General features: G+C 54.7%; 2 protein-coding genes across 5 annotated transcripts in view; one reads left to right on the forward strand and one right to left on the reverse strand.

Moving 5' to 3' along the window:
• The window catches only part of Slc5a10 (solute carrier family 5 member 10), a 51463-nt gene that overhangs the window by 13782 nt on the left and 9700 nt on the right, over window positions 1-27981 (forward strand). For 2 of the 4 annotated variants that reach the window (XM_075992266.1, XM_075992268.1), the window contains exons 6-9: window positions 544-649; window positions 894-974; window positions 2260-2465; window positions 7247-7382. In XM_075992266.1, coding sequence (XP_075848381.1) covers window positions 544-649; window positions 894-974; window positions 2260-2465; window positions 7247-7382 — 529 coding nt within the window. Of the gene's footprint in view, window positions 1-543; window positions 650-893; window positions 975-2259; window positions 2466-7246; window positions 7383-18843; window positions 18853-26425; window positions 26465-27981 lie in introns of all 4 variants that reach the window. The other 2 variants (XM_075992265.1, XM_075992269.1) reach the window with 2 other exon arrangements.
• Fam83g (family with sequence similarity 83 member G) lies at window positions 292-27511 on the reverse strand. The gene is made up of 6 exons (XM_075992264.1): window positions 27412-27511; window positions 26511-27116; window positions 16309-16476; window positions 9836-9960; window positions 7915-9181; window positions 292-2896 (listed from the first exon to the last, which is right to left on the reverse strand). Exons 2-6 carry the CDS (start codon window positions 27033-27035, stop codon window positions 2534-2536), a joined length of 2448 nt encoding a protein of 815 aa, XP_075848379.1. The 5' UTR covers window positions 27036-27116; window positions 27412-27511; the 3' UTR covers window positions 292-2533.

A 27981-nucleotide genomic window follows, 5' to 3' on the forward strand; every position in this document is an offset into this window, starting at 1 on the left:
TCCTCCCACAGTTGGTGGAAGGAAGGGCCTTCCTCAGGCTGCCTGTCCAGCCAAGCCCTGGGACCAGCCTTTGACACACCTATCTGCAGGCCAGTCCTGCTGAAGGGCAACAGAACTGCCTTCTGCACGACTTCCAGCTACTTCAGAGGCGCATTAGTTTGAGTCTCTGGGGGAGATCCTCTTGGAAGCCTCCTTGTCATGGTCCTTTATGGAACTGGGGGGACAAAGCTCTTTCATATCCCCCTGGGTCGGGGCCGAATTCAATAACAACACGCTATCTGGTGGGTTCTGGCCACTTTGAATTTTATTGTGACAGTAACATTCGCCATACACCTGAACATGACACACAGCTGTCCACAGCCAGTTCTCTCTCTCCCACCCTCAGCTGCCCCACCAGGTGATGAACAGCTTGTGCGGTGTGTCTCTATTCCTCTCCCCTGGGACACCTACACTTCACAATGGCTGAGGCCAAGTCACAACGCCAGTGTCTCTGAGCCCTGTATCTCACTACAATGTCTGACTTCTGCCCAACTCTCTCCCCAGATTGACCTGTATGCAGGAGCCCTGTTTGTTCACATCTGCCTGGGCTGGAATTTCTACCTGTCCACCATCCTCACCCTCGCCATCACGGCCCTGTACACCATTGCAGGTATGGGTCCTGGAAGCCCACCAGGAACAAGGAGCCAGGGATACATGCAGGGAAACCTTCCCACAGCATGGGGGGCCCCTGGGAGTGGCCAGTTCACAGGTGTCAGATGGCTAACCGCTTAGGTACTTTGGTGCACAGCTTTCCCATCTCCAAGGACAGCAAACCCACCAGCAGGTAATGCTGGTCAGACAGACTCTCCTGGCTCAGGGATGGGACACTTATCCAGCAACCTTGTTCCCGGCAGGGGGCCTGGCCACTGTGATATACACAGATGCCCTGCAGACGGTCATCATGGTGGTGGGCGCTGTCATTCTGGCAGTCAAAGGTGAGGTCTGGGGGCTGGGCAAGGGTGGGCTGTCCCAGCACCCTGGAGTTCTTTAGGTTAAGCCACAATGGATCTGCCCCACTACTGGCCTCCTTGGCTGGTAGGCTCTGCTTCCTCCTGCCTATAGGGGTGCAGTGGTGAGGCGCTGCTGAGGCTCCCTCAGGGCTAGGCAGGCCCCACAGCAGGCAGCAGCGCAGGCATACAATTAGTAGACCACAAAACAGCTGAGGTGTTTCAGCCAGCGCTTAAAGTCATGTACAGAGTCCTAGGAGGTGCTGTCTCCCGTCAGACAAAAGCCTGCAGGGAGGGAGGTATGCTGGACAGGTAACACTAGTCTAGAATCAGACAAGTGAGTTCTACTGATGCCCTGGAAGGGAAAGAGCTGGGGAGGCAGGGAGGAAAGATAGGTCCTAAGGTGGGTGGTTTTAAAGGTGAAACCTCAGCTCAGGGTCTGAGACCCTGTGGCAGAGGCTACCCCTGGGCCTCCTCACAGAGATTGCTGGTGAAACAGACCCTGGCCTACCTAGGCTCCTAGCCCCACACCTCGCTGAGAAAGGAAGCCTGGGTGATGCCAGAAGCTGTCCTACGTCCAAGTGTGCTCCTCCCAGGATAACAGCCTCCGTCTCCAGAATCTCCGGCAGGCGAGGGGTCTCATGGCCGTGCACAGGCTGGACGAGAGGGCAGTGACTATAGACACTGCTAGGCCAGGGCTTGGCCTTGCACCACCCAACCCTGAGGTAGATAAGACATGTCCTGGACTCAGAGGAAAGACCCTTGGCCTGAGCCCTACCTGCTAGGCTGACCATGAGGAGCAGAGGAGCCTCTGCCTCCCTTCTCTGTGTCTTGGAAGGAAGGGGCCACATGCCAGCAGTGTCTCAGCTCTGCTGAAGTCATAGCCTTCAGAAGCCCAGGTCATGGCTTCAATACTAGATGACTCAAACACCAAGAAAACCTCTTCCACCTCCTGGAAGGGCCAGTCCAAAGACTGGCAGAGAACCCCGACCTGAGGCCAGCAGTCTTCCGGAGACTAGCCATGACTCCTGCTGGCCAACAGGACACTGTGGGCCCATGTGCAAAATGCTCATGTAATAGTTATATTTTAAATACAAATAAAATACTCTATTTCACCTTTTTTTTTCTTTTTTTAAACCTCGACCCTTCCTAGAGCAGGCAAGGTGAGGTAGGGACTCCAGTTTGATGCATGAAGTTATCCGTGAGACAAGGGTAGTAGGAGCCAGGGAGTCAGGGCCACCCAAAACCAACCCATCTGTGCCCAACCCTCCAGCTTTCGACCAGATCGGTGGTTACGAGCAGCTGGAGGCAGCATATGCCCAGGCCATCCCCTCCAGGACCATCCCCAACACCATCTGCCACCTGCCACGAGCAGACGCCATGCACATGTTCCGGGACCCTTCCACAGGAGACCTCCCGTGGACTGGGATGACCTTTGGTCTGACCATCATGGCCACCTGGTACTGGTGCACTGACCAGGTGAGCACCAACATTGCCCATCCCCCACCTGCTACCCTCTGGGGTGGGGTTGGGGTACAGTTCAGCTGCTAGGGTTCCTTATGGTCTCGGGCCCTGCGCTTAGAGTCCGATGGGGCCCACTGGCTGCCACCTGCCCTGGCCTTCAGGTGCTTCGACTGGGACAATTTTGAGTACGGGATTCCAAAGGGACTTGGGTGTTCCTCGGTGGCCGTGAGCTCTGCTCGGAGGCGAGTGTTTCGGGTCGGCCTTGGACTCCCAGGATCTGGTAGCATTCGGGGTGTCGGGCCACTCTTGGGCTGCCAGTGGTGGGGGCCTGTTGTGGCTGGGCTTACTTTCTTGGGAGAGCTCTGGGTGCCATCAGCAGCAGGCCGGTAACGGGGAGGCCCCGGGGTCCTTGAGGTAGTGCCCCCATGTCGGTGGAAGTGCTGGCCCTGGAGAGACAAAGGAGAGTGAGGTCTGAATGACATGGCAGGTGGGCAGAAGGACTTCCCTTTGTGGTTTGTGCCCCAGACCATCCATCTGCAAATAGGGTTAGATACGGAGGGAGGGACCAGAGGGGGTTGGTGGTGACAGTGCCTCCATCTGAGCCTGCGTTGCTGATGAGGACTGAGACAATTCTGACCTCTCCTGATTTTGAGCTCTGACAAGCCACTTCACTTCTCTGGATTTAGGGACCTGTCCTGAAGGCTGTGGCAGCCCTAGAGAGGGGAGCAGGGGAGGGTCCTGGGATGGGCACAGGTCTACTGACCATTGGTGTCCAGAGTGGTGCTCACTCAAACTAAGCCCCCCATAGGATAAGTCAACCAGGCTACGGCCGGCAGCTAGGAGGGCTGTAACCTTTTTCAGAGTATCTTATGCACACACACACCTGCCTCCCTGAGGGTCCCGCAGGGCCAGCTCCACTCACGGGCTGAAGATCAAGACCCAGACACACCTGATGCACACCAACTGGAGAAACAGTTCATACAGATTTCCAGTGTGGGAATCCACACGGGCAGCCAGGGGACAGAGGCACTGGGAGGCTAGGCCTTCATTTCCCTTTAGTAACCGGTTGCTCTCCAGCAGGGCTGCTCTCCTGTGGGACCCCACATGCCTGAGGTTCCCACCTGGCCTTTACCTCCTGCCCAGGCCTTTCAGGTGGCTTGAAGCAGGCAGTACACTTTTCCTTTGAGAACTGATGGCCGACCCCAGAGGGTGAAAGGCAGCCTGGAGGGCCTCCTGCTAGGGGAGTAGATAGGCCCCTAATCCCTGCCATCTCTTGTTTCCCCTGACCAGGCAGGCCGGGCCCAGCCACACATCTCTGGGTAGAATGTCATTCGAAAGCATTTCCCATGAAGGCCAATGAGTCAACATCTATCCTGCCCTCGTGGCTAGATGAGGGCAGATATGGAGCCCAAGAGGCCTAGAGAGGGTCACCAGGGATACAGAGGATGGTTCCTGCTAACCCAAGGTAGTCACATCACCAGCCATGCCTCCCTGGCCTCACCTTGGGCTGGGTCTACTCCAGGATGCCAGGCCTTGGTATCCCAGACCCTGGGTCCCAGATGGCCCTCAATGGCCTTGAGGGTCTGAATGAACTCTATCCTGCATGCTACAGGTCCACCCACAGTAGGTGACCATTTTGTAACCAACAGTGGGCTGGGCGTGGTAGCACACGCCTTTAAACTCACTGCTTGAGAGGCAGAGGCAGGCAGATCTTCTGTGAGTTCAAGGCCAGACTGGTCTTTGTAGGAGTTCCAGGTCAACTAGGGTGACACAGTGAGACCCTGTCTTAAAAAAACAGGAAGCAGGGCAATAGCAAATGAAGCACAGGCTCTGCCACACCACTGCCACTGCCCCTCCCAGGCCGTGCTGTCCCTCATATGATGCAGAAGGCTGCACAGAGGGAATGCATCCTGCAGTCCTGTAAACACAGGCAGCCCCTGGATTTCTGCACCAGCAGCATCCATGGCTATGAAAGCAGTTAAGAACTTCAGGAAGTTTCTGGAGGCATCACAATCCCTGACTTCAAACTCTACTACAGAGCTACAGTACTGAAAACTGCCTGGTATTGGCATAAGAACAGACAGGAGGACCAATGGAACCGAATAGAAGACCCGCATATCAATCTACACATCTTCCACCTCATGTTTGATAAAGAAGCAAAAAATATCAAATGAAAAAAAGAAAGCATATTTAACAAGTGCTGGCATAACTGGATATCTACATGTAGAAGAATGAAAATAGACCCATATCTATCACCATGCACAAAACTCAAGTCCAAATGGATCAAAGACCTCAACATAAAGTCAATCACACTGAACCTTATAGAAGAGAAAGTGGGAAGTACACTTGAACGCATTGACACAGGGAACCACTTCCTAAATATAAACCCGGCAGCACAGACACTGAGAGAAACAATCAATTAATGGGACCTCCTGAAACGGAAAAGCTTCTGTAAAGCAAAGAACACGGTCAACAAGACAAAACGACAGCCTATAGAATGGGAAAAGATCTTCACTAACCCCACATCAGACAGAGGTCTGATCTCCAAAATATACAAAGAACTCAAGAAATTGGACACCAAAAGATCACATAATCCAGTTTTTATAAAAATGGAGTACAGACCTAAACAGAGAACTCTCAACAGAGGAATCTAAAATGGTTGACAGACACTTAAGGAAATGTTCAACATCCTTAGTCATCAGAGAAATGCAAATCAAAACAACTCTGAGATTCCATCTTATACCTGAAAAAGAATGGCCAAGATCAAAAACACTGATGGCAACTTATGCTGGAGAGGTTGTGGGGAACAGGAAACACTTCTGCACTTCTGGTGGGAATGCAAGCTGGTACAACCCCTTTGGATGTCAGTGTGGCGATTTCTCAGAAAATTAGGAAACAACCTTCCCCAAGACCCAGTAATACCACTTTTGGGTATATATCCAAAGGATGATCAATCGTGCCACAAGGACATGTGCTCAGCTATGTTCATAGCAGCTGTGTTGTCATAGCCAGAACCTGGAAACAACCTAAAATGCCTCCATTGAAGAATGGATAAGGAAAATGTGGTACATTTACACAATGGAGTACTACATAGCAGAAAAAAATAACATTTTGAATTTTGCAGGAAAATGGATGGAGCTAGAAAACATTATTTTGAGTGAGGTAACCCAGACACAGAAAGACAATTATCACATGTACTCACTCATAGGTGGTTTTTAAACATAAAGCAAAGAAAGCCAGCCTACAAATCACAATTCCAGAGAACTTAGACAACAATGAGGATGCTAAAAGAGACTTACATAGCTCTAATCTACATGGGAAGTAGAAAGTATAAAAAGACAAGATGTCCTCAGTAAATTGGGGACCTTGGGTGAGGGTTGAAGTGGGAGGGGAGAGGCAGGGAGGGGAGCAGAGAAAAAATGTAGAGCTCAATAAATATCAATAAAAATGTATATAAAAAAAGAACTTCAGGAAGTGCATAGCAGCCCAGGGTCCTAGAGAACCAGGCCCACCAAAGCGACCAGCTTCATCCTCGAAGCCATACTCAGTTAGGTGGCAGTATCCATGGTCAGAGGTCAGGATGGTGAAGTGGCCAAGCCAGGGATGGGAGTGCAGGCCTCCCCAAAAGGAATGCATAAGCTGGGTAGTGGGGAGCACCCTGGACTGCTCCAATTTCGCGACAGCATCTGTCACAGTGCCAGCTGCTCAGGCTCAAATGTATCCTGCCAATCAAAGAGGAGCACGGGCTACAGGCTCAGGGAAATGGGGGCTTCTCTCTCCTGACAGCTGGAGTTCCAGGTCAGCGGAGGGCGAGGCTCCGTCAGGGCCTCCCTGAAACAACCCCACTGTACATATAGGAATCAGGCCTGCAGTGAGACAGTGGGAGAAGAGGGACAGGGTCTGCTGCCCTGCACTGAGGGGTCAGTGTTAGCAGCCACACGGGAAGGAAGCAAAGATGACAGCTTCTTCCTAGCTGTGAGTCACAGGCGCTGACACCGACAACACAGGAAAAGCACATTTCAGAGTTACACTTGTACAAGCCTCCGAGCAGGCTGTGCCACCAGAGCTCCTGCTCTAAACAGTGACTGACCCACACCTGCCAACAGTGCTGGCCCCACGAGCTGCCCAGAGCCCTGTGAACACTCCCAACCTCCTGATTTTTCACATCAAATCCAGATGTGCTCACATATGCCTTAATCCTATTTGGGAGACTGAGTCAGGGGGGATTGTTGTGAGTTCAAGGCCAGCATAGGCTACAGTTAAGTTCCTAGTCATCCTGAGCTAGAGAAGACACTGTCTCAAAAACAGAAGGAAGAAAAGGGGAAAAGTTCTGACTAGCAGCCCACCCCCCATTCTGCAGATCCAGAAACGGAGGCCGTCAGGATTTACCTAAGGATTGGTCTAGCAACCATCACTACTACTGAGGGGCAAGCTTTCCCTCAGTCTAGGGCCCTGCCCCGTCATATAGTCAATGTCAATTTCTGCTCCCAGGATTTATGTGAATGTCTGTTGTTTATGGGGGTCCAGGAGGTGGGGGGTCTTGGAGTCCAACACACCTCGGCCCCCTTTGGCTCTGACAGACACCAGGGGACCCATTTTGCCCTGCTGGATGGACAGGGAGACAGGTGAGTGTTCCTGTGTGGTGTCTGCTGTGCTGACACTCTGGCTGCTCGTCTCAGGTGAGGCCAGGGATAATCACATTGCGTCTACCAGTGTCACCTCACAAGGTCCACTAAGGAGATGCTGACACGGGTATCCCCGAGGCCGAGCCTCATTTCTTTCCCCCTGTGCCCCAGGTCATCGTGCAGCGGTCCCTATCTGCCCGGAACCTGAACCATGCCAAAGCAGGCTCCATCCTTGCCAGTTACCTGAAGATGCTGCCCATGGGCCTGATGATCATGCCAGGCATGATCAGCCGAGCACTGTTCCCAGGTAGGATGGGCTCTGCGGCCACACCTTCAGTGGCAGGGCACCCAAGGCTCTAAAGGTTCAGTCTACAAAAGCCACTAGGTGACAAAAGAGGGATCTGCTGTTGCCCAATAAGGAAGAGGGAGGGACTTGTCCTTAGGAGCACAAAATAATCTACAGGAAGGTAGTTTAGATAAAAGTCCAGAAGAGGAGTATTTCTGACTGTGTGACCCTGTAAGTATAAAGAAACATCTGTGATCACCCATGAGCCTTCTGATGGGACTGTACCTTCTACCTAGTAGGATGCATCAGACCCTGTGACTCTGAGTATGTGGAAATGTGTGCTTTATAAAGTTGTTTTGGAGAAGATTCTAGGACTGAGAGGCCCCCAGCGTAATAATGGCCAGCCACACGGCCCTGTGTGGTTCCACTTTTCCCCATTCATCTTTCTGTAACAGGGGTGTCATTGGAGCCAGGGACCCAAAGGCCCAGGGCATGGGCATTTTGGGCTCTTGGGGTGATTGCAGAAGACCTAGGGATGAGGGATCAGACTCACCTGAGCCTGCTTGTCCATAGGGCGTTGTGGTTGCATTCTTGATGTATCTACATCTTCTCTGCCCCGACCCTGGGCCCACAGGGGGCTGCCACTCAGGGGACCACTAAAGGTCCCTCGGGTTACATGAGGGGCACTCAGCTGTCGTCGGGGTGGGTGGCCTGGCCCATTGGCCATTTGCTCTGAGTGACGCCTCTGGAGAGGTACTGACCGCTCCCTCACTTCAAAGTACTCGTCTGACATGGACGAGGCCACCGAGGGCCGCCGGTGGCCAGGGCCAGGGCCAGAGCTGCCTGAGAGGCTGTCCTGGTCACTGAGGGTCACGTAGTCGTCATCATCTTCCTCCTCCTCCGCATCCAGCCCATTGGGGAGTCCTGTCTCTAGGCCATCAGGGTCATCCTGGGTCAGAGATAACTGTTGCTGTAGTGAGGCCTGGCTCTGGCAGGTTGTCATGGGTAGCCTGGGATCTATCCCATTTGGGGGTGTCTCCTTTTTTGGGGTCTCTAGGGCCCAGCCAATATCACTACCATCCTGGGCAAGAATATTTGCCACAGGAACTGTCCGGGGCTTAGGTACAGGGGCCTGTGGTTCAGGGTTCCCCTGGGGGAAGCCATTCTCAGCTGGGACCACATCCTGGGAGTCCCTGGGTGCTGGGGGAGGACAGGGTTCTGGGCAGGGACGGGCCTCCTGGCTCTGCTTCCATAGCTGGTGCTGGGTGCTGGCATGGGCCGTGTCACGGATCTTGATCCGGTTCATCTGGTTGGGCTGAGGGTTCCAGATGTTGGGATCAATAATGTTGATGTAGCCCAGGATGTCACTGCCAGGCTCTGGGTCCGGCTCCACCCATGTGGGCAAGTACTCAAACATGTTGGCCCTCTCCAGGTTGAGCAGCCCCGGGTGGATAGGTGGTAGCAGTTCAGAGAGGTCCCCTGGGCGTTCAGCAACTGTGGGGCCCTGAAGCCCTGGGGACTTTGCAACCTCCTGTTTCTCAGAGGAAGCCTTGGCAATCTCATCCACACTCTTGGCCTTGACCAGTGCATACTTGGGGTTGACAAGCTTCTTGGCCATGGTGCCCGTGGGTACCAAAGGCACCACCGATGGTAGCACAATGGGATCCGGCTCTGGCTCCTTCTCCATGGGGATGTCCTTGAGGCTGACGCCTTGAGACATGAGGTACAGCTCCTGAAACTGCCGGTCAAACATCTCTACCACCTGACCAGACAGCACAGAGATCACATTCCGGTCCGTCCTTGCAGCTGACCATGTGAAGCTACAACATAAAGGCAAGGTAGGAAGTCAGGCACAGAATACATGAAGCCCTAGTACCCTGATTTAGTGAGAGTCCCTGGCCCCCGAGGCAGGGGACATCTACAGTGTATACTCCAGCTGGGGTCTGTCAGACTGGCCACTGGGCCCTAGCATAACAACCTAAGTGGCACTGGGGGTGGGGCACAGCTGGGGAGCTCAAATCTAAGTCTGGGACTCTACTGGACTCATGAAGGCAGCATGAGGATGCCCACTCAAGTAGCAAGAACTACCCAGCACAGTGGCCATCACTGACGTCTTTGCTGTCATCAATCCCAGAGTTACTGTGTCAAATCTGCCCTGCCTCATGATGATGCAGAACTGGCTCTGTCCTTGAAGATGGCTCTCAGAGCCACTTCCAAGAGGGCTTGGGCAAATTCACCGTGACCTAGCCCACCCTACCCTTGGGCCAGTGACTGTGTGGGAAGGAACAACAGCCTGCTTGGACAAAAATCTTCCCTGCCTGTCTCTAGAGACTGGGTGGACCCAGGCCTGCACACAGCTCAGCAGTTTTGGGAGCAATGAACTGGAATAACCAGCATGTCACATGCAAGGATTAAGGGCAGAAACCAACTGGGATCCAGAGGCAGCTCCTCCCCACGTCCCAGAGGAGAATCACCTGTAGGAGCCACACACGGCCCGATCTCCATCCACAAACATGAACTTCTGGGCCAGGACACCCTTGAACTTGGTGGCTGACCGTGTGAAGAACTCTGTTCCCCCGCTGCTGCGTACCCTGAGATTCTGTGTTAGGAGACAGGGAGGCAGAATTAGGTAACTACAGGCGCTGCTTTCACAGGTGGAGGCGGCAGAGTGCCCGGAGCCTGGAGACAGTTGTGGGGAGTCAGGCCCGGAGTGAGGCGCAAGGTGTGGAGAAGGGGAGTCTATCTGGACTGCTGGGCCAGGCACGGGCAATGGTGAAGCCGCTGCTGAATGCTGTGGGCCAGCATGTTCTCAGTGTGTCCCCAAGAGCATCCACACAGTAGCATGGGGCAAGATGAGACCTCGCTGGCAAGAACAATCTGGGAAATGCTGTTGTCCAGGGTGCTGTAGGGTCTTGAGTGGGAGGGTTAACTTTTAGAAAGGTCCTATGGACAGCTGGGTGGCGGGTGGGGGAGGGGAGTAGAAGCAGGCAGGGGCCATTCTAAGGACCCAGGGGTCTTATACTCTGACACGTCCAGGGTCTTCTAGGATGACTGACCACGGGCTTCTCCCCACCCTTGACATCCCATGTCACGTCTGCTGGACTCCCTTACAGGCACTCGGAGAAAACTCTCTCTGGAGATGGCACAAGGCCTGGCTCCAGAGATGGTCTCATAAATGGCCATCTTCAGTCCCTATCACATGTTTAGAGCCAGCAGGGAAGGCCCTCAAGCCCAGACGAGTTCACAGAGGCCCAGGGAGGAAAGAGTCCTGACCAAAGAGAAAGTGGAACCAAAACTGCTGGCCTTTCCTTGGTCCTGAATACATAAAGGGCCTTTCTCTCTAGTATAGCATCTCTAGAACCATCCAGGACCTGGGTGCTACAAGACCCAGTGCTGGTACAGGTGGCCAGAAGTGAGGAAAACCTGACTGAAATCTAAGCATAAAGGGACTGCTGAGGCTTACAAAGTAGAACAACACATACGGGACCTAGCGCCCATCTGGCCTCCCAGAACTTCCTGACTGGGCTACTTACATGCCTCCTATGACGGAAGTCTCACTCCTGTCAGAGCTCTGGATTCAGACAATGGTTGGTGACAAAGTCTTTGTCAGACTCCGCTGTGACTCGCCTGTCTGTTGGCTCACCCACTCAGCGGTTCCAGGTTATTAACTGCCCACGTGTTCCTTTGTTCACCGACCCCTGCTGAGGCCCCCAGTGCCAGACCAAGATGACGGTGACAAGGATGCTACTGTGGAGGTGGCAGCGGGGCAGATGAGTCAAAACAAGCACCTGGAGTGCCCAGAAGCAGAGGAGTGAATGGAGGCAGGGGCTGGGAGGCTCCAGGGAAAGGATGACGTGGGGCAAGGTAGGAGGGCAAGCGCCCCAGGGGAGGGACACAGAGGCTGGGCAGCGGGAGAGCAGGCTGTCTGCACAGCTGGACTTGATTCTGGTGAAAGAGGCCCCACCTGCTTCTGCTGTGGGCAGCAGGAGCCGTAGACAGCTAAACCCGAATGGCAATGGACATACGGAGGCAGAGAACAGGGAGGCTGGGGCATACAAGGGAGGTGGTCTGAGTGAGGGTGCCACCCACGGCAGTCTCCCGTCTAATGCTTCCTATTCCCAGACTCCCCTGGTGGCCCAGAGCACCATCCACAGAAGTCGACAGGGGTGGTCCCTGGGTGCATCCCTAAATGATGTCCACCCAGCTGTGGGGCGAACAATTGTCTTGTTGTTGGGCCAGACACAGAAGGCAGATAAGCTGTTTGCAGGGCCAAGCTTACTCTGGCCCCGCCTGCCCACAGGCCTGCCCACAGCCAGCTCAGCAGGAAGCTGGCCAGGGCCCAGGACAATTAGCACTCGTGACTTTGTACCTAACACGCTGCACACTCAGGGACCAGAGGCTGGAACAAGGATCTTAGAGGCCTTCTCTGTCACGTGTGCCAACCACAGCCCAGCCCTGTGGCTTTCCTGTGGTCTCACTGTCCAACACTCTGTGTCTGGGGCCATGGGCCCCACAGAGGCAGCCAGCCGGCACACTTCTCTTGTTGGGGTCTCTCTACTCAGAAAGCCATTACCTACATTTTGGGGTAACTCAGCCATGTGAGAGGCAGGCCTGGTTGTGTCACTCACCTGCTGTGTGATTCTAAGAAAGCCTCTGGCCCTCTCTGGGCTACCGTTTCCCTGCCCGCATAGTGGGGATTGGCGCTGAACCCATCGGCTCATCCACCACTGGGGCTGGGCAGCAGGCAGGGGCTTGCATCAGGCCCCCCGCCCTCTGCCTCCTGTTCCTGGTAGCCTCGCCCCACGGGCCTGGCCCAGATGAGGTAATGTCTCAGGTGTCTGGGCTCGCGTGAGCAGAGGTGGAGGAACCCACAAAGCTGCATTGTCTCAGGTCCTGGGATGCCCCTAGTTGGGTACGGACAGGTGGGGTGGAGGGTCCCGAGACTCTTTCAGACCTCCGTAAGGCACAGTGGAGTTGGGTGAAGCAGGGCAGGAGCAGAGATGAGTCAGGTTTCTCTGGCTCAAAGTGCTTGTGGAGGACACAGGGCTGGGGTTTACTATGCTGGTCTCCATTAAGCTGGCCTGGGCATTCTAGAATTCTGGTCTATGTGACTCCAGACATGGTGCCAGACACTAACTGGGCCTCTCCATGCCTCAGCTCCCTCACCTGCAGCATGTGTCTAACTACCAGGGCCACCTGCAGCTTGAGGGCTTAGTGACCTGTAGGGAGTTGTAGAAGGGACTGAGTTCTCATTGGGACACACTGGGGTGCAAACTTGGCAGCACATCTGTGATAGCCTGGACTTTTCAGGGAAACCAGAACTGTCAGACCCACTTGGTGGCTAGTCTAGAGGACTCAGCAAGGGAGGCCATGAATCGTCATCTTTTGATAGGATGTAGCAGATCACACTCCAGACCTTGGCAGGGTAAAGGCATCGGTCAGCCATGCCTGGACTAGAGGAGGTGCAAGATGAGCTGGGGTGGGAGGCAGAGCTGTAGTTTATCCAGGTACAGACTTCTTGACTCGTGGACAGACGTGATATTCAACGGGAAGTCCCTTGTGATCTGGGGCTTAGACACATGTGAGCTTACCCAGCTCCAAGCCCTGGTGTTAGTGCTCTTGGTTGGCTCTTCCTCTAGAATGACTGACATGGTGGCTAAGTCACTGTTGGGCTGTGCTAACACTGTGATGTTTAATAACAGCCTTGCCTCTATTAGTGCCAACAGTACCTGATTCAGACCAGCCCGGTGAGGGGAGCCCCTTTGCTCAGATGCAAGCACTGGCATATATCCTATCAGTGGCCCAGACCCAACCATCGGCGGTAGAACATGAGCTTACTCAAGAAGGGACAGGGGATGGAGTCCAGCCCACCTCCCCCTCTACTCGCCCCAATAATCCCAGCTGGAGCCTCTCCTGTCCTTCTTTGGCCTTCTGGGCCCAGTCATGTATCCTTGCCATGTGCCTTCCCATGGCTGTCAGATGGCTGGTGTTTCCTCGCTTGTTGGCTGTGCAGTCAGCTCAGGTGGCTGCTGGTTTTTCCAGTTTGCCTGCACAGGTCAAGGAGCTTTTCATATTGCTAGGTCTTTCAGAGCTCTGGCCTGGCTCCCACTAGCTCATGGGTACCTCTCGGCGCTAGGGTCACCCCCATATATAACCTAGTCACTGCCCTTGTCCTGTGACCCTGGGAAGTGATAAGGTCAAAAGGCCGGGTACTATTTTCAAGGCCTATTTCCTATTTGTGATGCAGGGGTTCATTTCCTTACTGCCTACGGGGCCAGCAGACTGTGGTGCCTGGAGCAGCTGGGACCCACACTTTGGAAGAGGCTATGTATGTCAGTCCCCTTCATATGGGGTCAGTGGTGGCATTAACACAACCACTGGCAAAAGAGGATGGCTCCTACCAGACTACGATTTTGAGAAAACTAGTGTCACTTGGCACTCAGAACAGATCGGAGGGGCATTAGGAGCTTTGCCCCTCACCACACACAGCCAATGGATCCTCCATCTCACTCTGTGCCCACCACACTCCTGCACTCTGCACAACAGCCTTGCCGGAGGGAAGGCATGAAGATGGGCCCATTTTCCACGTGAGTGATGGAGGCCAGAGCCAGTAACTACCTGACAGGGCATTTGGGGTCTTCCCAATGTGGTGCCTGATGCCCCATGGTCATAAATGGGACCCCACCAGGGATACCTATAACTTGGGCCTACTGACTCTGGGGCAGGTTGGAGCAGGGTTGGGACAAGGCAGTGGGTGGCTGAGAGCAGTGTATGGTTTTCCAGTACAGGAAGTGCTACTGAAACAGGCCCATACCTAACCAGCCCACGGCATGTTGTCCAGGAAGGCAGACTCTCCACACAGTGACACCTGGCAGGGCTGTGTCCAGAGGAACCTCTGACCACTCACTCAGGGCTGTGGTGAGGCCGCTACAGTTGAGATAGGGTTACTGCTTGCCCATGACAATGTTTGCCTCCTAGATCATGCCCTTTAGATCTGGTCACCTTCCCAGAGAGAAAGCCGAGAGGGTGGGACAGGACAGGCTACTGAATCCAGCAAGCTGCCCTCCTGCCCTGATGGTCCTGGGACAGTTGAAGGCTAATACTGGGATGGAGCAGACTCCCATGGCCCCTGTCCTAACCCTAGGCTGGCAGCTGCACACTTACGCAGCCTTAGTGTCTCTCAGTTACTATCCTCTGGGAGCCAAGTCCCACAGTGGTCAGTGGGCAGAGAGTCAGTGTGGGCAGCACCAAAGAATTCTGGGAGACAGGTCTGCACTCTCCTTGTCAAGCCAATTCCTTACTGACTTTTAGGCACAAGCCATACCTTCCCCCAGACCTCAGTTTCCCTATCTTTCTTGTGGGAGACTAGTCTGACCAGCTACAAGCGTCTGGGTTCAGACACCCCCATAAAGCCACAGGCAGAGCCTTATAACTACAAGGCCAAGTCCCACTGCTTCCCATGTCCTGCAGTTCAGAAAACACCAGACTGAGGAACCATCAAGAATTCTCTACTAAGAGCCCTCAGGCACTGTGGGGCCGGGACACCAAGCAGTCAGCCTGGGTGAGGAAACCCCTTGGTACCTACAGGTCCCAACCCATCGTCTGCCTCTATTACCAGGGTGATGGGTGGAGTGGCATACATGCTAAGCACCACCAGTGTGTGGCAAATGCATGGAGTGGGGACCTTCCTGGAGCTCTGGAGATGCCACCCGCCCACAGCGCAGCCAAGTCCCAAGTCACCTTTTTCTGAACTTCCATACAGTGGCTCTTTCTGGCATGAGCTGTCTGCTACCCCAGAGCCATTTCTAGATGCTAATTACATGCCAGGCAGGTGTGAGGCTTGGGGTCAACCTACCTGGAGACCACATGAAGAAGTCCCTAAAATTAGAGACCGGTAGCATAGCAGAGAACTCACACCCACTTAAAAGGCTCTGTAGGGGGCCTTGACAAATGTTGACAATTACAGGTTCCAAGCCCTGCCACTGTCACCAGCCCTGTGTGATGACCATCTGGAACCTGCATTCCAACCACAGGCCTCCAGCCTGGGGCACCTGGCCTTCATCTCTAGTTTATTGGCAGTGACATCAGGCAGCTGCTTTTACTGCTTCATCTGCAAAATGGGAATGACAGGTCCATGCCACTTGGGTTGTCAACAGGCTTAAATAAACTAAATATGTAAAGTGCCGGGACACTCACATGCTATGAGAGCACCAGCTGCTGCAGCAGACCTGTCTATACTCATGGCTCCATGCTGTGCAAAGGTGCTGCACAACAGCTGAGCAAGCCACGAAGTACTAGGGGGTCTTCGTGGAAGAGCCTGGCAACACTGATTTATCTACCCGTCAGACCAATGAAATCCTAGAGCCTAGAGTGGTAGGCAACAAGATCTCAGACAGCAAAGCGAAGCTGAGAATCCAGGCATTGGCTTTCTCTCTCCCAACTCTGTTCCACTGTGCCTCCTTGCCTCAAAGATCTAGTCTACTCTGGTTAGGCATCTCAAGTCCATGTCAACCCTGACCCAGCACAGAGGTGTCTGAGCCAGATCCTAATGCCAGACAGTGGAACTGATGAGATCAATTTAGGATTAGCACAATGAAAGATTTCTCGGGGGGGTTAGCGCTCTCAAGGTGAGGTATGAGCTGCCTGTGGAGGCCGTGAGCACACACCTGTCACCAGAGGTATGCAGGCAGACCAGACGGGAGACCTACGTGGAATGGGTAGCACAGGACCTGGCAGGCGCTCTGGCAGCTGGGTGAAGGCAGTAGAGCTGTGTTTATCTTATCTCACCGTTGGAGGTAGTGAATATCTTATCCCTCAGGGCATTCAAGTTGTGTGACCACCTGGCAGAAAGGCGCAGGGCGACTGAACTCTGGTATAAGGCACTGTCTTGTTGGCTGACTGAATGACTTCTGCCCTCCGGTTGCACAAGCAAGGGAAGCCAGCTCACCTTGAGGTGCCCCAGGTGCATGCGGGCCCGCTCACACATGTGCAAGAAGTACTTGACGTTACTCTCATCCACAATGATGTACACAGCCACCTTCCTCTTGAAGCCAGCATCCAGCAGGTCCTTGAAGATATCCACATCAGTGAACATGTCCATGACCACAGCTATCACCTGAGCATGGGGAAAGAGAGTGTGGTTTACCAGCACAGCAATGGGAACAACACCCCTGCTGCTCCCAAGACACAAGCCTGTGAAAACCCTGGCTCCAGTACTCCTCAAGGTGGATGGTGTAGGGAGGAGTGCAGACATGTCAGCAGGGTGCAGGAGGGTTGATGACCTAAGAGCAGGGCCAAGGTCTATGTTACAGTTCCACGTGTTCAGACTGGTCCTCCGGGCCTCCTTCATCAACAAGGTTGGGATTCACTGATTGGTGCTGCCACCAAGCAAGGTCCAGGGAAGCCCTGAGAGTAGCCAGGGTCTCAGCTCAAGAACCTGTATTGGTGCCCTCTTGGGTCAGATTCAAAATCAGCTACACATACCCCTTCCCAATACCTGGAGACACACCAGATGTGGCCACAATGGGGAAGAGGCCAGCAGGTGGCATGGCCACTAATCTGGAACCCAATCCTGGGTTGCTGTGAACTTCAGCAGGATGCTTACCTGGATCAGATAGCACCCACATCAGCATGTGCTCTTCTTGTCAGCACCTATGTCCACCACAAGTGATCTCCACGCTCCTGAACTTGACTAAGGGTGGAACTCTAGAGGTCAAAGCATATCTACACCTGGCCGGCCCAGGCAACCACCTGCCTCAGTTTCCACGAACCATAGGGCTGGAGCAGAACTCACAGTGCGGACCTGGTCCCTGGTAGAGCACGCTAATAGTTAGACCAGGGATGTTCCCAACTCAGCTGCCAGCTCCCTGTGCTGCCCCTTCCCTACTGGCTGATGTACCTGGAGAACTGGGACAGAGGGGCTGGAAGCCACACAGAACTATTGGGGGCTAAGCTCACGAGCACAGCCAGCATCTTCCTTCAGTGAGATCAGTACATGCAGGGTGACAAAAGGCCACCTGGAACCTGCTGGGGACACGTCTGCACGCCCACAGTGAGCTCACTAGGCTAGCCGCTGCAGGCCCATCTGGGCTCCTCCCAAGTCTCTGACCCTGCTGATGCCTGCTGCTCATCTGGCACAAAAGTCCAAACTCCTCAGCAGGAGGAAGTTCCAGGCCTGCCCTGCAGTGACCTTGCGGAGTGGCCCTAAGTCAAACCCTTAAACAACTCCGGGCTCTCGTTTTCTCGTCCGCAAAATAGGCTGCATTCATGAGAAGCAAGCACACTCGAGGCGATGCCTGTCAAAGACCCCAACCCAAGGGGGTCCTCAGGGATGCCCACATGCTGCCTTCTCCCCAGGCAGCCTTGCCTGCGACAGCCCCACTCCAACCTCTCAGGAACAGCAAGGTGAGATACCAGCACACAGCTGGGCAAACTGAGGCTGGTGAAGTCACGAGCCAAGCTGAAGCAGAGTAAATGCTACCCACTCCCAGATGTGCAGGGCTGTTGTCTGACCCTGTGGTCTCCAGGGCCTGGGAGTGCTAATCTGCTCCGAATGAAGGGGAAAAGGAGGCTAAGCCCTAGGGAGATCCGGGGGTCTCCAGAGGAGAGCTACTCACCATGTCTTAGGGGCTGTCTAGTGGTAGAGCGGGCACAGGGCTACCCTGGCAGGGTAAGCTAGAGGACAACATCAGCACTAGATGAGGAAGCACTTTGCGTTGCCGAGTGGGAGAGGTGAGATGAGACAGAGGACCTGAGGGCTTCCGCCTACCATGTGCTTATGTGCTGGCCCAAAGTCAGAGGCTGCTAGAAGAATCGACTCTATATGGCAGTGTATATGGGGGGGGGGGGGCGCTGCTGCAGGGACCTCCTTGCCTGAGATCCCAAAGGCTGTAAGCCACTCTACCCATGATGCCCCCTTGGTTAGAGCACTCCTGAGAAGGCAAACAACTTCATGTACTGCCCTGGAAAGAGGCCTGACCTGGCTGGCACACTGTGCCCTGGAGGTTCTCCAGCCCACTGCACCCCAGATCTGTCATGGCTGGTTTCAAGCTGTGGGCACCACAGCAGATTGAGATGTGCCCCAGCAGGACAGGGGACCTGATCCAGGAATCACAGGTTGCCAAGATGGACTTGTTGGGACCTATGTCCCAAGGTGGATCTCTGACAGGGTCCCATGGCTGGCTGGTTCTCTTTAGGTGTTGGATTCTATGTTAGGATTGTGAAAGGAAGACTAAATAACTATCAGCTAATGCTGGGAGGGGAGGACTGCCTGGTGCTCCTGGGATCCAAGGTGATGCTGGAGGGGAGGACTGCCTGGTGCTCCTGGGATCCAAGGTGATGCTGGAGGGGAGGACTGCCTGGTGTTCCTGGGATCTGAGGTGATGCTGGAGGAGAGGACTGCCTGGTGCTCCTGGGATCTGAGGTGATGCTGGAGGGGAGGGCTGCCTGGTGTTTCCAGAGTCTGAGGTGATGTTGAAAACAGGTGCTCACAGTGCTCTGTTATGTGAGGTAATGCTAGGAGAAAGCTTCTTGTTACCACCCAGAAATCTCACATCTTGTTCTGTCCATGGTCAGGCCACAAGGGTTCCCTGAGAAATCTTGGGACATGTTAGGATATACTGGCTTTGTAGATGGTAACGTGGAGGCAGTCAGTAACAGAAGCTGAAACAAGTCTGCCCTGCCTTGCACCCCTCCTCCCAGGCTGGGATGTCTAGGGTTCACAGTTCCTGACACCAGCGCCATACCTCTAGGGTCCTTACAAATGCAGCAACCAGCAGTTTTCCCTCCCATTCACAGGAGAGGACACGGAAGCACTGCGCCTCAAGACCACCTAGTTACCTGTTTGGCTGCCTAGCTCATCTGTGACACTGTGAGCTTATCAAGGGTGTCCTGTCCTGACTGGGCAGTTCTCAGGAAGTTTCCATCTATCAGTGAGACAGGCAGTGTGGCCCCAGAGCTTCTGCAGCATTCGAGGCCTGGTATTAGCCATCTCCTGTCTTAGGTCCCTCAGTTTCCACATCTATGAAATGGGATGGTGGACCAGCTATCAAAGCCTGTCCTTTCCTTGCTGGCACCTGCCTACAGCCCAGCGGGGTCTGCATGGGCTGGCTGGAGCATCCTGCCATGTCAACAGGGTCTGTGAAAGGACATTTTGGTAGCTGCTCTTCAAAGAGTCTCATAGGCTCCAGCCTCGCCAGGTGCTGACACCAGTCCAGAGCTCCCAACACCCGCAGCGGCTTCTTCCAGGCCCCTGTGTCTCTAAATCTCACCCAGTAGAGCAAAGTGTCCTCATGAGACAGTGGATGGACAGGTTTCCCCACAAGTGCCAGAGAGGAAGGGCAGGTGGGGCAGCTGGCTGGTCTGAACATAATTGAAAACTGCTGGGATACTGGCCCAGCTTCTGACACACCTCTCCTGAGAATCCTGACCCCACTGGTTCCTCTCCCCCAAGACATCCAGCCTTGAGCATTGATACAGGCTGTCTCCAACGCCATCTGCTGATTTTGCCCACAGCTGGAGAGCTGTTCAGGGCCCCTCACGCGGTCAGCTGGCAGCGGGATAGCTCACTCATGGAAGGAAACATCCAGGCTGGGAGGAGCCCCTAGGGGCAGCTACAGAAATAGATGATCCTCATACAGGACCACGGGAAGCTCCTGTCTCCCAAGCTAGGGCAGAAGTCATCCTAATACATGGGGCCTGTGGACAGGCCAAAAAAGGATGCTGCCTAGGTAGTGAGCAAGGAAGTCTTGAACCAAGTACGGACCAACCTCTGCCAAAGAGCCACATGTCAACAGCCTGGCTCCCTGTTCCAGTGCTCGTCAGTATGGCAGGCAAGTGGCACAGATGGCAGTATCTGTATTCCAGAAGTGGTAAAGCTCTCGGGGCTTGGTGTGCTCAGTGGGCCGATGGGCCAGCTTCTATCCTAAAGTCTATTCTGCACCTTCCTATCAAGGTTTAGGTATGCTGAGGACTGGGTTCCACCCACAGCCTACACCTCATCCCCCCAAAAGTGTTTGATTCTAAGAAACTTCATTCCATTCTACAGCAAAGCTCTAAAGTACCTTTAAAAAATATACACTAGAGCCTACAACAGAAAATCCACTGTTTCTGATATTCAATAGAGAATTACAATATAGACAAAGAAATGGGAAAACAAGACTCACTGAAGGGGCGGGATGAGATAGAGCAACCTTTAATTTCAGCACTCAGGAGGCTGAGGCAGGCAGATCTCTGTAAAGATTGAGAACAGCCTCGTCTACAGAGTGAGTTCCAAGACAACCAGAACTATGGAGAGACCCTGCCAAAATAAATAAAGGTACAGAAGAATAAAAAAAAAACGAACACAAAATGAAAATGTATACTGGATGGCGTGAATAGTAGGTTAGATATCATGGAAGACACAGCAGCACCAAGTATCCCGATGTCACACAGAGAAAGACTGAAGAAACAGCATGCTCAGTACCCCTGGCTAGCTTCAAGGAGTTTAATAGACAGCTGGAGCCTCAGCTCACTGGAGGGGTGGAGTGGGAGAGCGATGAGAAACACACGTGACCAAATAACTACTCAACTGTACTTCTTCACTTGATAAAAATGCAAGTCCACGGACTCAATGACACACACAGAAGAGACGGGAGGAAAACTGCTAAAGCACACAAAACCAATCACTCAAAATCAGCAAGATGGGATCTAAAGAAAAGCCAGAAGGAAAACAGATCATTGCATATGGAGGAACTGAGCCAAGCTGACATCCTACCAGTCAGCGAGAAGAGGCAGCGCAAGAAGTCTTTTGAGCGCCAAATGAAAACAAACCGTCCAACTAGAAGTAGATGGTGAGGGAAAATAACTTTCAAAACCGAAGCTAACATAAAAACAGATGCACAAAGCTGCAAGATTTTGTTCCTGGCAGGCTGTGCACTGCAGCAATCACCCCCCTGTATAGATAAGAAACTGAGGCTGGGGACTACAGCCAACTCCATGGTGGAAGCCCAGGCGTTCCCTCTCTCCATCAATGAAGAGGATGGAGACAGAAGAATGATTTTCCTGCCCTATCTTGTGTTCTAGTAGTAAGGCGGAACTCTTCTTGGAGTGGAGAGGTCTGAGCCAAGCCACAGGATGAATAGTAGGTCACCAACATTCACATGTAGGGAACCAGAGAGTGTTGCACTTCCCAGAGACACAGTGACAGCCCAGGGTCACATTCTCCCACTGTCAGGATCATGTATCTTTCCGAGCTCTGACTCCATGCCACCATCTCCCAGAGCCCACCTTATCCTGAAATACACCTGCCTCAACCTGTCCAGCCCTGCCCTGCCCTACCCTGCCTTGCCTTCCTGGGTCTTTTCCCACTCCAGGACTCAGTTTCTCTACCTGCTACAGTGCTATGAAGATAGGATGGACCTCCAAGTACCCCCCTCTCCAGACCGGAAGCCAGCTGCTGCTTGGGAACATGCCACCTATTAGAAGGAAGCCTCATTAAAGCCAATTAGAAGAGGGCTGCGGCCAGCAAGTCACAGACAAGAAGCCATGCTGGTCACTCCACAAGCTCTGTTCAGGGGCTCCCTGCACCCCAGGAAGACCAGGCTGGAAACAGGGCTGCAGAGCCATGGAGGTGACATTGACAAGACCGCCCTGAGTGGCTCTTGGTGAATATGAAGATAGAGGGAGTAAAGGAAGAGACCTGGCTTTACTGGGCACAGCACGGCACCACCTCCCATGGGACCACAACACACTGAGGGACAACTCATGCTCTCCTGTGGTCATTTAAACCCCACCTAGACTTTGACAAGCAAGTGTCAGTCTTACTGAGATTGACCCAGGGCAGAAGTGCAGAACTCTCAGGAGTTGCCACAGACAAGACAGAACTGGGCTTGGACCTGAGCCTGCCTGACATTGAAGCCAGTCCTCCCCACATCCCACATGGAGTGTACCCTGGAAGGTACCAGCCTGTCTGGGGTCTGTCCAGGGGGGTCAGCTGTGAACCCTAGTAGTGGTCAAATGGCAGGCAATCTAGGGCCTCTCTCAGCCCATGGGGTGACCTTCAGTTTCAGGGTAACCTTTCAAACTACAATGACTCGGAGCGCCATGGAACCCAGTCCAGGCCCAGCCATACCAAAGACCCAAAGCTCCATCCCACTCTGTGCTTTGGTCTCATCTGTGATGGAAGCAGGCGGCAGGGTCCCATTGGAATAGCAGAAGGGCTCCTTCCGGGCAGAGCACATCTCAACTCTCCATTAAGATGCAGGTGCCTGCCGTGGGGTGGGGAGCCTTGGAGAAGTCTGGAGCCAACACCTGGGATTATGCTATCTGATGGCTCCCACCCCAACAGGTGCGGCCTGGCCCAAGGCGGGAGCTGCCACAGCAGGCAGAAGGCAGCTCCTGGCCCACAGAAGCCTCTGTGTTGGGGGCTATTTTGGTGCAGTCATGTGCCACCAAATAAATAGGACACATCCTGAGGCATACACTGTCAGATGCTGCCTGCAGACGTAGGTATGCTCACAAACTTGGACAGAACGGCAGCACTAGATGACATATGTGCCCTTACAATACTGTGGAAGGCACTCAGGCCAACGCTGACTGAACCTTTACGATGTGTTGTGCAGCTAGCCTGTGGTGCTGAGGGATATGGTCTCCAGGGGGACTGGGCATAGCTGTGGCTCCCCATTTCAGCCTTCCTCTACCTCTGGCAGCCCGGTATCTAGGGGCTCAGGAGCCTGTGAACATGCCTTCACTGCTCCGAGCCAAGCAGGCCGGGAACTGGGCCTAATGGGCCCATTATGGGACGTGGTTGCACAGAGCCTGCAGCCCAGATCCTCCAGTCCACAGTTTTGAGCCACCAAACCTTGGGTTCCTTCTGTGGACAATGGAGGCAACACCTACTTTATGGAGCTGCGGCGAGGACTACACAGAGCAGGTAAAGTGCCTGTCAGCACTTGGCATATAGTTGGTATTTAATAAATGCCTCATTATGCTGCCTTTATTCTCCTGGAGCCAAGAGGCAGGCCAGGACTCCAGAGTGTGAAGGCAGGGACCTGACAGGAAGATGTGAGGTCAATCGGGCATCATGGAACTTGGTTCCACTTTCTTCCTGCTGTGTGGCCCTGGGCAGGAACACAGAGGTCTCTGGACCTCCACACCTAAGCCCTGGCTGGAAGACATAAATCTGGGCCTAGCTGAGGGCCAGCTCCTACACCTCAGCTTCCTTCTGTGTCCTCCACAGTAACTTGGAAAAGCTATAACTCACGATGCCCCTGGGCTGGTAAGGGGATCTAGGAGTCAGTCCTTGTTGGGGTGGGCGCTGGGATCTGCTGGAAGATCCTGAGGCCCAACCCTACCCAGCCTCACCCTCTGGAGGCCACACTCGCTCAGCTCTCATCCCTCCCAGGCGTGATGCTACAGGCCTCTGGTATGCGGTTGGAGCCCAGGGGAGGTTCCTCCCAGCCTAAGGGTGGAAGAGGGGTGGGGGAGGGTAGGCAGGGGCAGCCTCAGAGGGGAGCTCATTGCCATTGGACAGCAATACAGAGCATATAAGCTCACAGACACACAACCAAAAGAGCATGATGCAGGGGACCCCACTGTTCTCTGTTCCAGATGAGTTTAGGTCCTGCAGGTGACGGCAGGACCAAGGGGACCCTCCAGTCTTCAATGCCTGCACCCACTTCACAGACAGAATGATCGGGGCTGAGGGAGGAGCCGGGGCTGGTCCAGTCTCATAGGGAGGCAGCACTATGGCCTGCTCCAACACTCCAGGCCCTCCCTAGTCAAACCATTTCGGTCTTCAGGGAAGGGAGGATGCAGCAGAGTAATCCTGACAGGAACATGGCCACAAGAGGTGGCTGAGGTGGCGTGAGCTGAGTGTGTGCTGTGTCATTTCCTTGCCCCAGGGTCTGTCAGTTGTGCTGACTACTGGCAGGGTGACTCAATGCCAGCAGCCATGCTGCAGAAGTCTCCATGGAAAAGGGCTAGTCAGCATCCCAACCTCCATCCCAACCCTAGGAGGCTGGGGTTTCCCTAGCACTGGCATAGGGTGAAAGGGGGAGGTGGGCAAGAGGTGACTCATGGCAACAGATAAGATAGAAGCATTCCTAGAGGGAGGAGCACGGAGAGGGCGGGCAAAGCGCTCCGTCAGCACCCACTGGCATCTGAGTCTGCCCCAGGAGGCTGGGAAGCAGCAGTTAGGAGGTAAAGACTCAGGCCACCTAGGTCAGCTGCCTCTCTCAGGTCCTGCTGGCCACTGTTCTACCAGGCCAGGCTAGGTTCTGGAGTACAACAGGACTAAGTGACCTTGGACAGAGACGCCCAACCAGTCTGGCCTCAGTTTCTACCGTGTGAAAAAAGAGACAGATAGCAGCAGCACCTGAGATTATAAAGTGCTCACACTCCACTGAAGCTATTATTACAGCCTCCTCACGTATTGTGTGGGCCACAGAGCAGAAGTGGGGGAACAGAGACTCACACGGGCCCACAAGGGAGAGGCCTAGCTCAAAACTGCACAGCAGGGCTGTGAACAAATCTTTGATCTCTGTAAGATGGGCAAGGCCGCTGTCAATTCTCAGGACCCTCAGGGACTCCCTGCTATGGAGAACAGGCTCCAAATCTAGGAAACTGAGGGCAATGCCTCTCCTTGATAGGCAGTAGGAGGTCACCCACTAGAGTGCCACAGAGATGGGGTTCACTAAGATAAATGTCTTCCTGGCTGGCACCCTCGACAGGTGTCGTCAATAACCTTGGAGAAGTGGGACAGGATGAATATGAAGCTGTAGGTTTGTAGGGACGGAGACATCTCTGCTGTGGTCACAGGGATGTGGACAGGAAACCCTAAGGGTACAATTTGGCCCCAGGCACCCCTATCTGCCCCTATCACTGGCTGGCTCTATGTCATTCTGTCTGTAGAAGATTAGAGCCTGTGGCTGTTCCCAGGCCAAGCCGGAAAGTGGCAGCTGCCTCCTACCTGCCGTGAGAGCGCTGGCACAGTAGGTCGGGCCCCATTCAGGGTCTTTATTCCTCCTCTCAAGGGACTGGACTCTGCCACAAGTGGGCGTCACCCCAGGCCCTTTTAGGGGCAACAGATTCCCAACTACTGCCAGGTGTCCAGAGGATTATCCAGTCCTTCCTCATTCCCGCCACCCAATACTCCACCATTACAATGGCCAGAGAGGCGGTTTGTGCCTACAGAGTAGAAACCCTCAGCTAGTGGTGCTATGGACAGAGCCTCTAGCTGCTGGAAACCAGCCAGACCACCAGCTACAGACCCACTTCTGGTCTCTCTGCCCAGGAGCTCCCCAGGCCCTGTCAGCCAGGACAGTCCCCAGAGTGAGCATCTGGCCTTGTATGCTGACTGCTCCATTCTGGACCTGAACAGTGAAGGGGGTCAGACCCAGCTAGGAACCCTCTCACTGCCACCAGACCTGCTCCAGACAGAATACAGTTTGCAACACCTTAACCTGTCCAATCAGGCAAGCCTCCACTCACAGTCCCCGCCACCCAGTTATGGTTTGGCTGTGTGGACAAGCCGTGTACACTGTTTCTCAAGATGTGTGTCAGTGTGTCAGTGTGGAGCAGCCACACATAGCCAGGGCACTGTACAGCCCAGTGGGTGTCAGGCAATCCAGACGAGGCCTGAGAAGTCTCCCGATGACACACCACAACCCAAGCAGACACTGTCACCTCTCCCACAGGTGAGAACTCATGGAACCCCATTCATTCAGACACCCTGGACTGGACAGCAGCTGCTCCTGCCCCTCGTAAAAGGGCTCAGTGAAGCCGAGCAGCTGGCAGCCAGACACTCAGCACATCTAGGAGGAAGCAGGCAGATTTTCTCAGGACCTCAGACCAGCCTCTCCCGTAGACCCCTTCTAGCAAGCTCATGTGTGTGTGTGAGCTTCTATCTTCTAACAGATCTGAGGCGAGGCAAGGGAGAGTGGGTTAAAGAGAAAGCCCAGAGTCCTCCCACCCCACTCCTGCAATGCATTGGAGGGGTTCAGAAACCCTTCAGCCGGACACAGACGCCGTTTGCGCCCAGTTCCACCTGCTAGAGATGGGCATTCGGCTGCCGCCCGCAGGAAGAGGCAACCAAGAGGTCAATCAGCGGTCCCCGAGCCGTCGGGGTTCCCATGCATGCTGGGTGAACCGGGTCCCGCCTTGGCGCCTCACCTTCTGCGCCTGGCTGATCATCTTGCGCACCACTTCCTTGATGTGAGGCTGTCCGTCGATGGGTGGCTGCATGTAGACGCTGGCCCGGGTGACACCCCTGTAGGCGATGGTGTCAGGCCAGCCCAGGTCCAGCTGCGGGATGGAGCGGTCCGACTTCTGGGGCCAGTACTCCAGCGAGGGCTGCGGCTCGGCCGTGGCTGGGGGTCCTCCCGCCGCGCTGGCATCCTCGCTGGCATCCGCGCCACCGTTGTCCTGGGGCTCGGGGCGGCGACCCGAGCCCCGCGGGTCCTCGGAGCCCGGATCGTACACCTCGATGGCCTCGACGATGCGCGAGAGCTCCAGCTCCGACAGAAAGTCGCGGATGTTCTCGCGCTTCAGCACCTCGTAGAAGGCATCGCGACCGCGGGCCACCAGGGCCTCCAGGGCTAGCCGCTGCTCCTCGCTGTAGAAGAACTCGGGCTTCGACTCGCTGGAGCGCCAGTTCACGTGGTTGTCGTCCAGACACTGCACCTGGGAGAAGGCCATGGCGGCCCTCGCTGTGGGAACGCCGCCCGACGGGCACCGCGCTCTCGAGCTTCACGGCCGCAGCGCCTCTGCGAACCGCACCTGGGGGAACCAGCAGAAGACCGGGGACCGGGTCAGAGGGCGGGTGTGGGCGGGGCAGAGAGGCATGGGCGGGGCGAGGTCGCGGGGGCGGGGCGTGGGAAGGGAGCCGACCGTCCAGGGCCGAGGTTCGCCTCTTGGGATCCGCCTGAGGTTCGCGGAGCCCTGGGAATAAGCTGGCGCTGCCAGGGAACCCCGCCCCAGTCTGGAGTAAGAGCAGGGGCGCCAAGTCCGATCTGGGCTTCGGGAAGGGAGGCTCGCAAACCCGGAGGCCTGCCCGGAGGAGGGAATCGCTTACCGGGCAGGTGGCGCCGTGCAGAGCTGGCGACCCCAGGAACCACAGGCGCTGGTAGTGGCAGCGGGCTGGACGGCCGGTGACTAAGGGCGGTCCCTCCCAGCCCCTCCGCCCTCACCTGGGGTCACGTGCGGCCCTGAGGGCGGGGCCGGAAGCTGATTCATCTTCCACAGACAGAGTAAGGCTGGACAGTTTGCTGCCTCGGGCCGCACAGAAACCTTCCTCCCCCCAGTTTTGCTGGCGATCCTGATTCAGCCCTGGCCCAGTTTTGTCTTCTTGCAGGTGGGATGCTCAGCTGTCCAATTGAGGAGAGAGAGTTGGTTCATGGACTGAAACCCCTCTCCCTCCAACTGCTTCCACACTTTTGATGTCCGCAGAGCTGACATACCCACCTGTCATGACCTGGAGCACAACATGTGCCTAAACCCTGCGGCAGGGAAGGGTGAACAGGACCAGGCTGTGCTCAGACCCAGCTCTTGGCTAAGTGTCCCCCCGCAGTGGAGAACGTTGGGTTCACAGCTGAGGGCAGGATGTCAGGTGCAAATTGGCAAAACTCAATAAACCCTGCAGACA

Source organism: Microtus pennsylvanicus, chromosome 11 (assembly GCF_037038515.1).
Source record: "Microtus pennsylvanicus isolate mMicPen1 chromosome 11, mMicPen1.hap1, whole genome shotgun sequence".
Taxonomy (NCBI): domain Eukaryota; kingdom Metazoa; phylum Chordata; class Mammalia; order Rodentia; family Cricetidae; genus Microtus; species Microtus pennsylvanicus.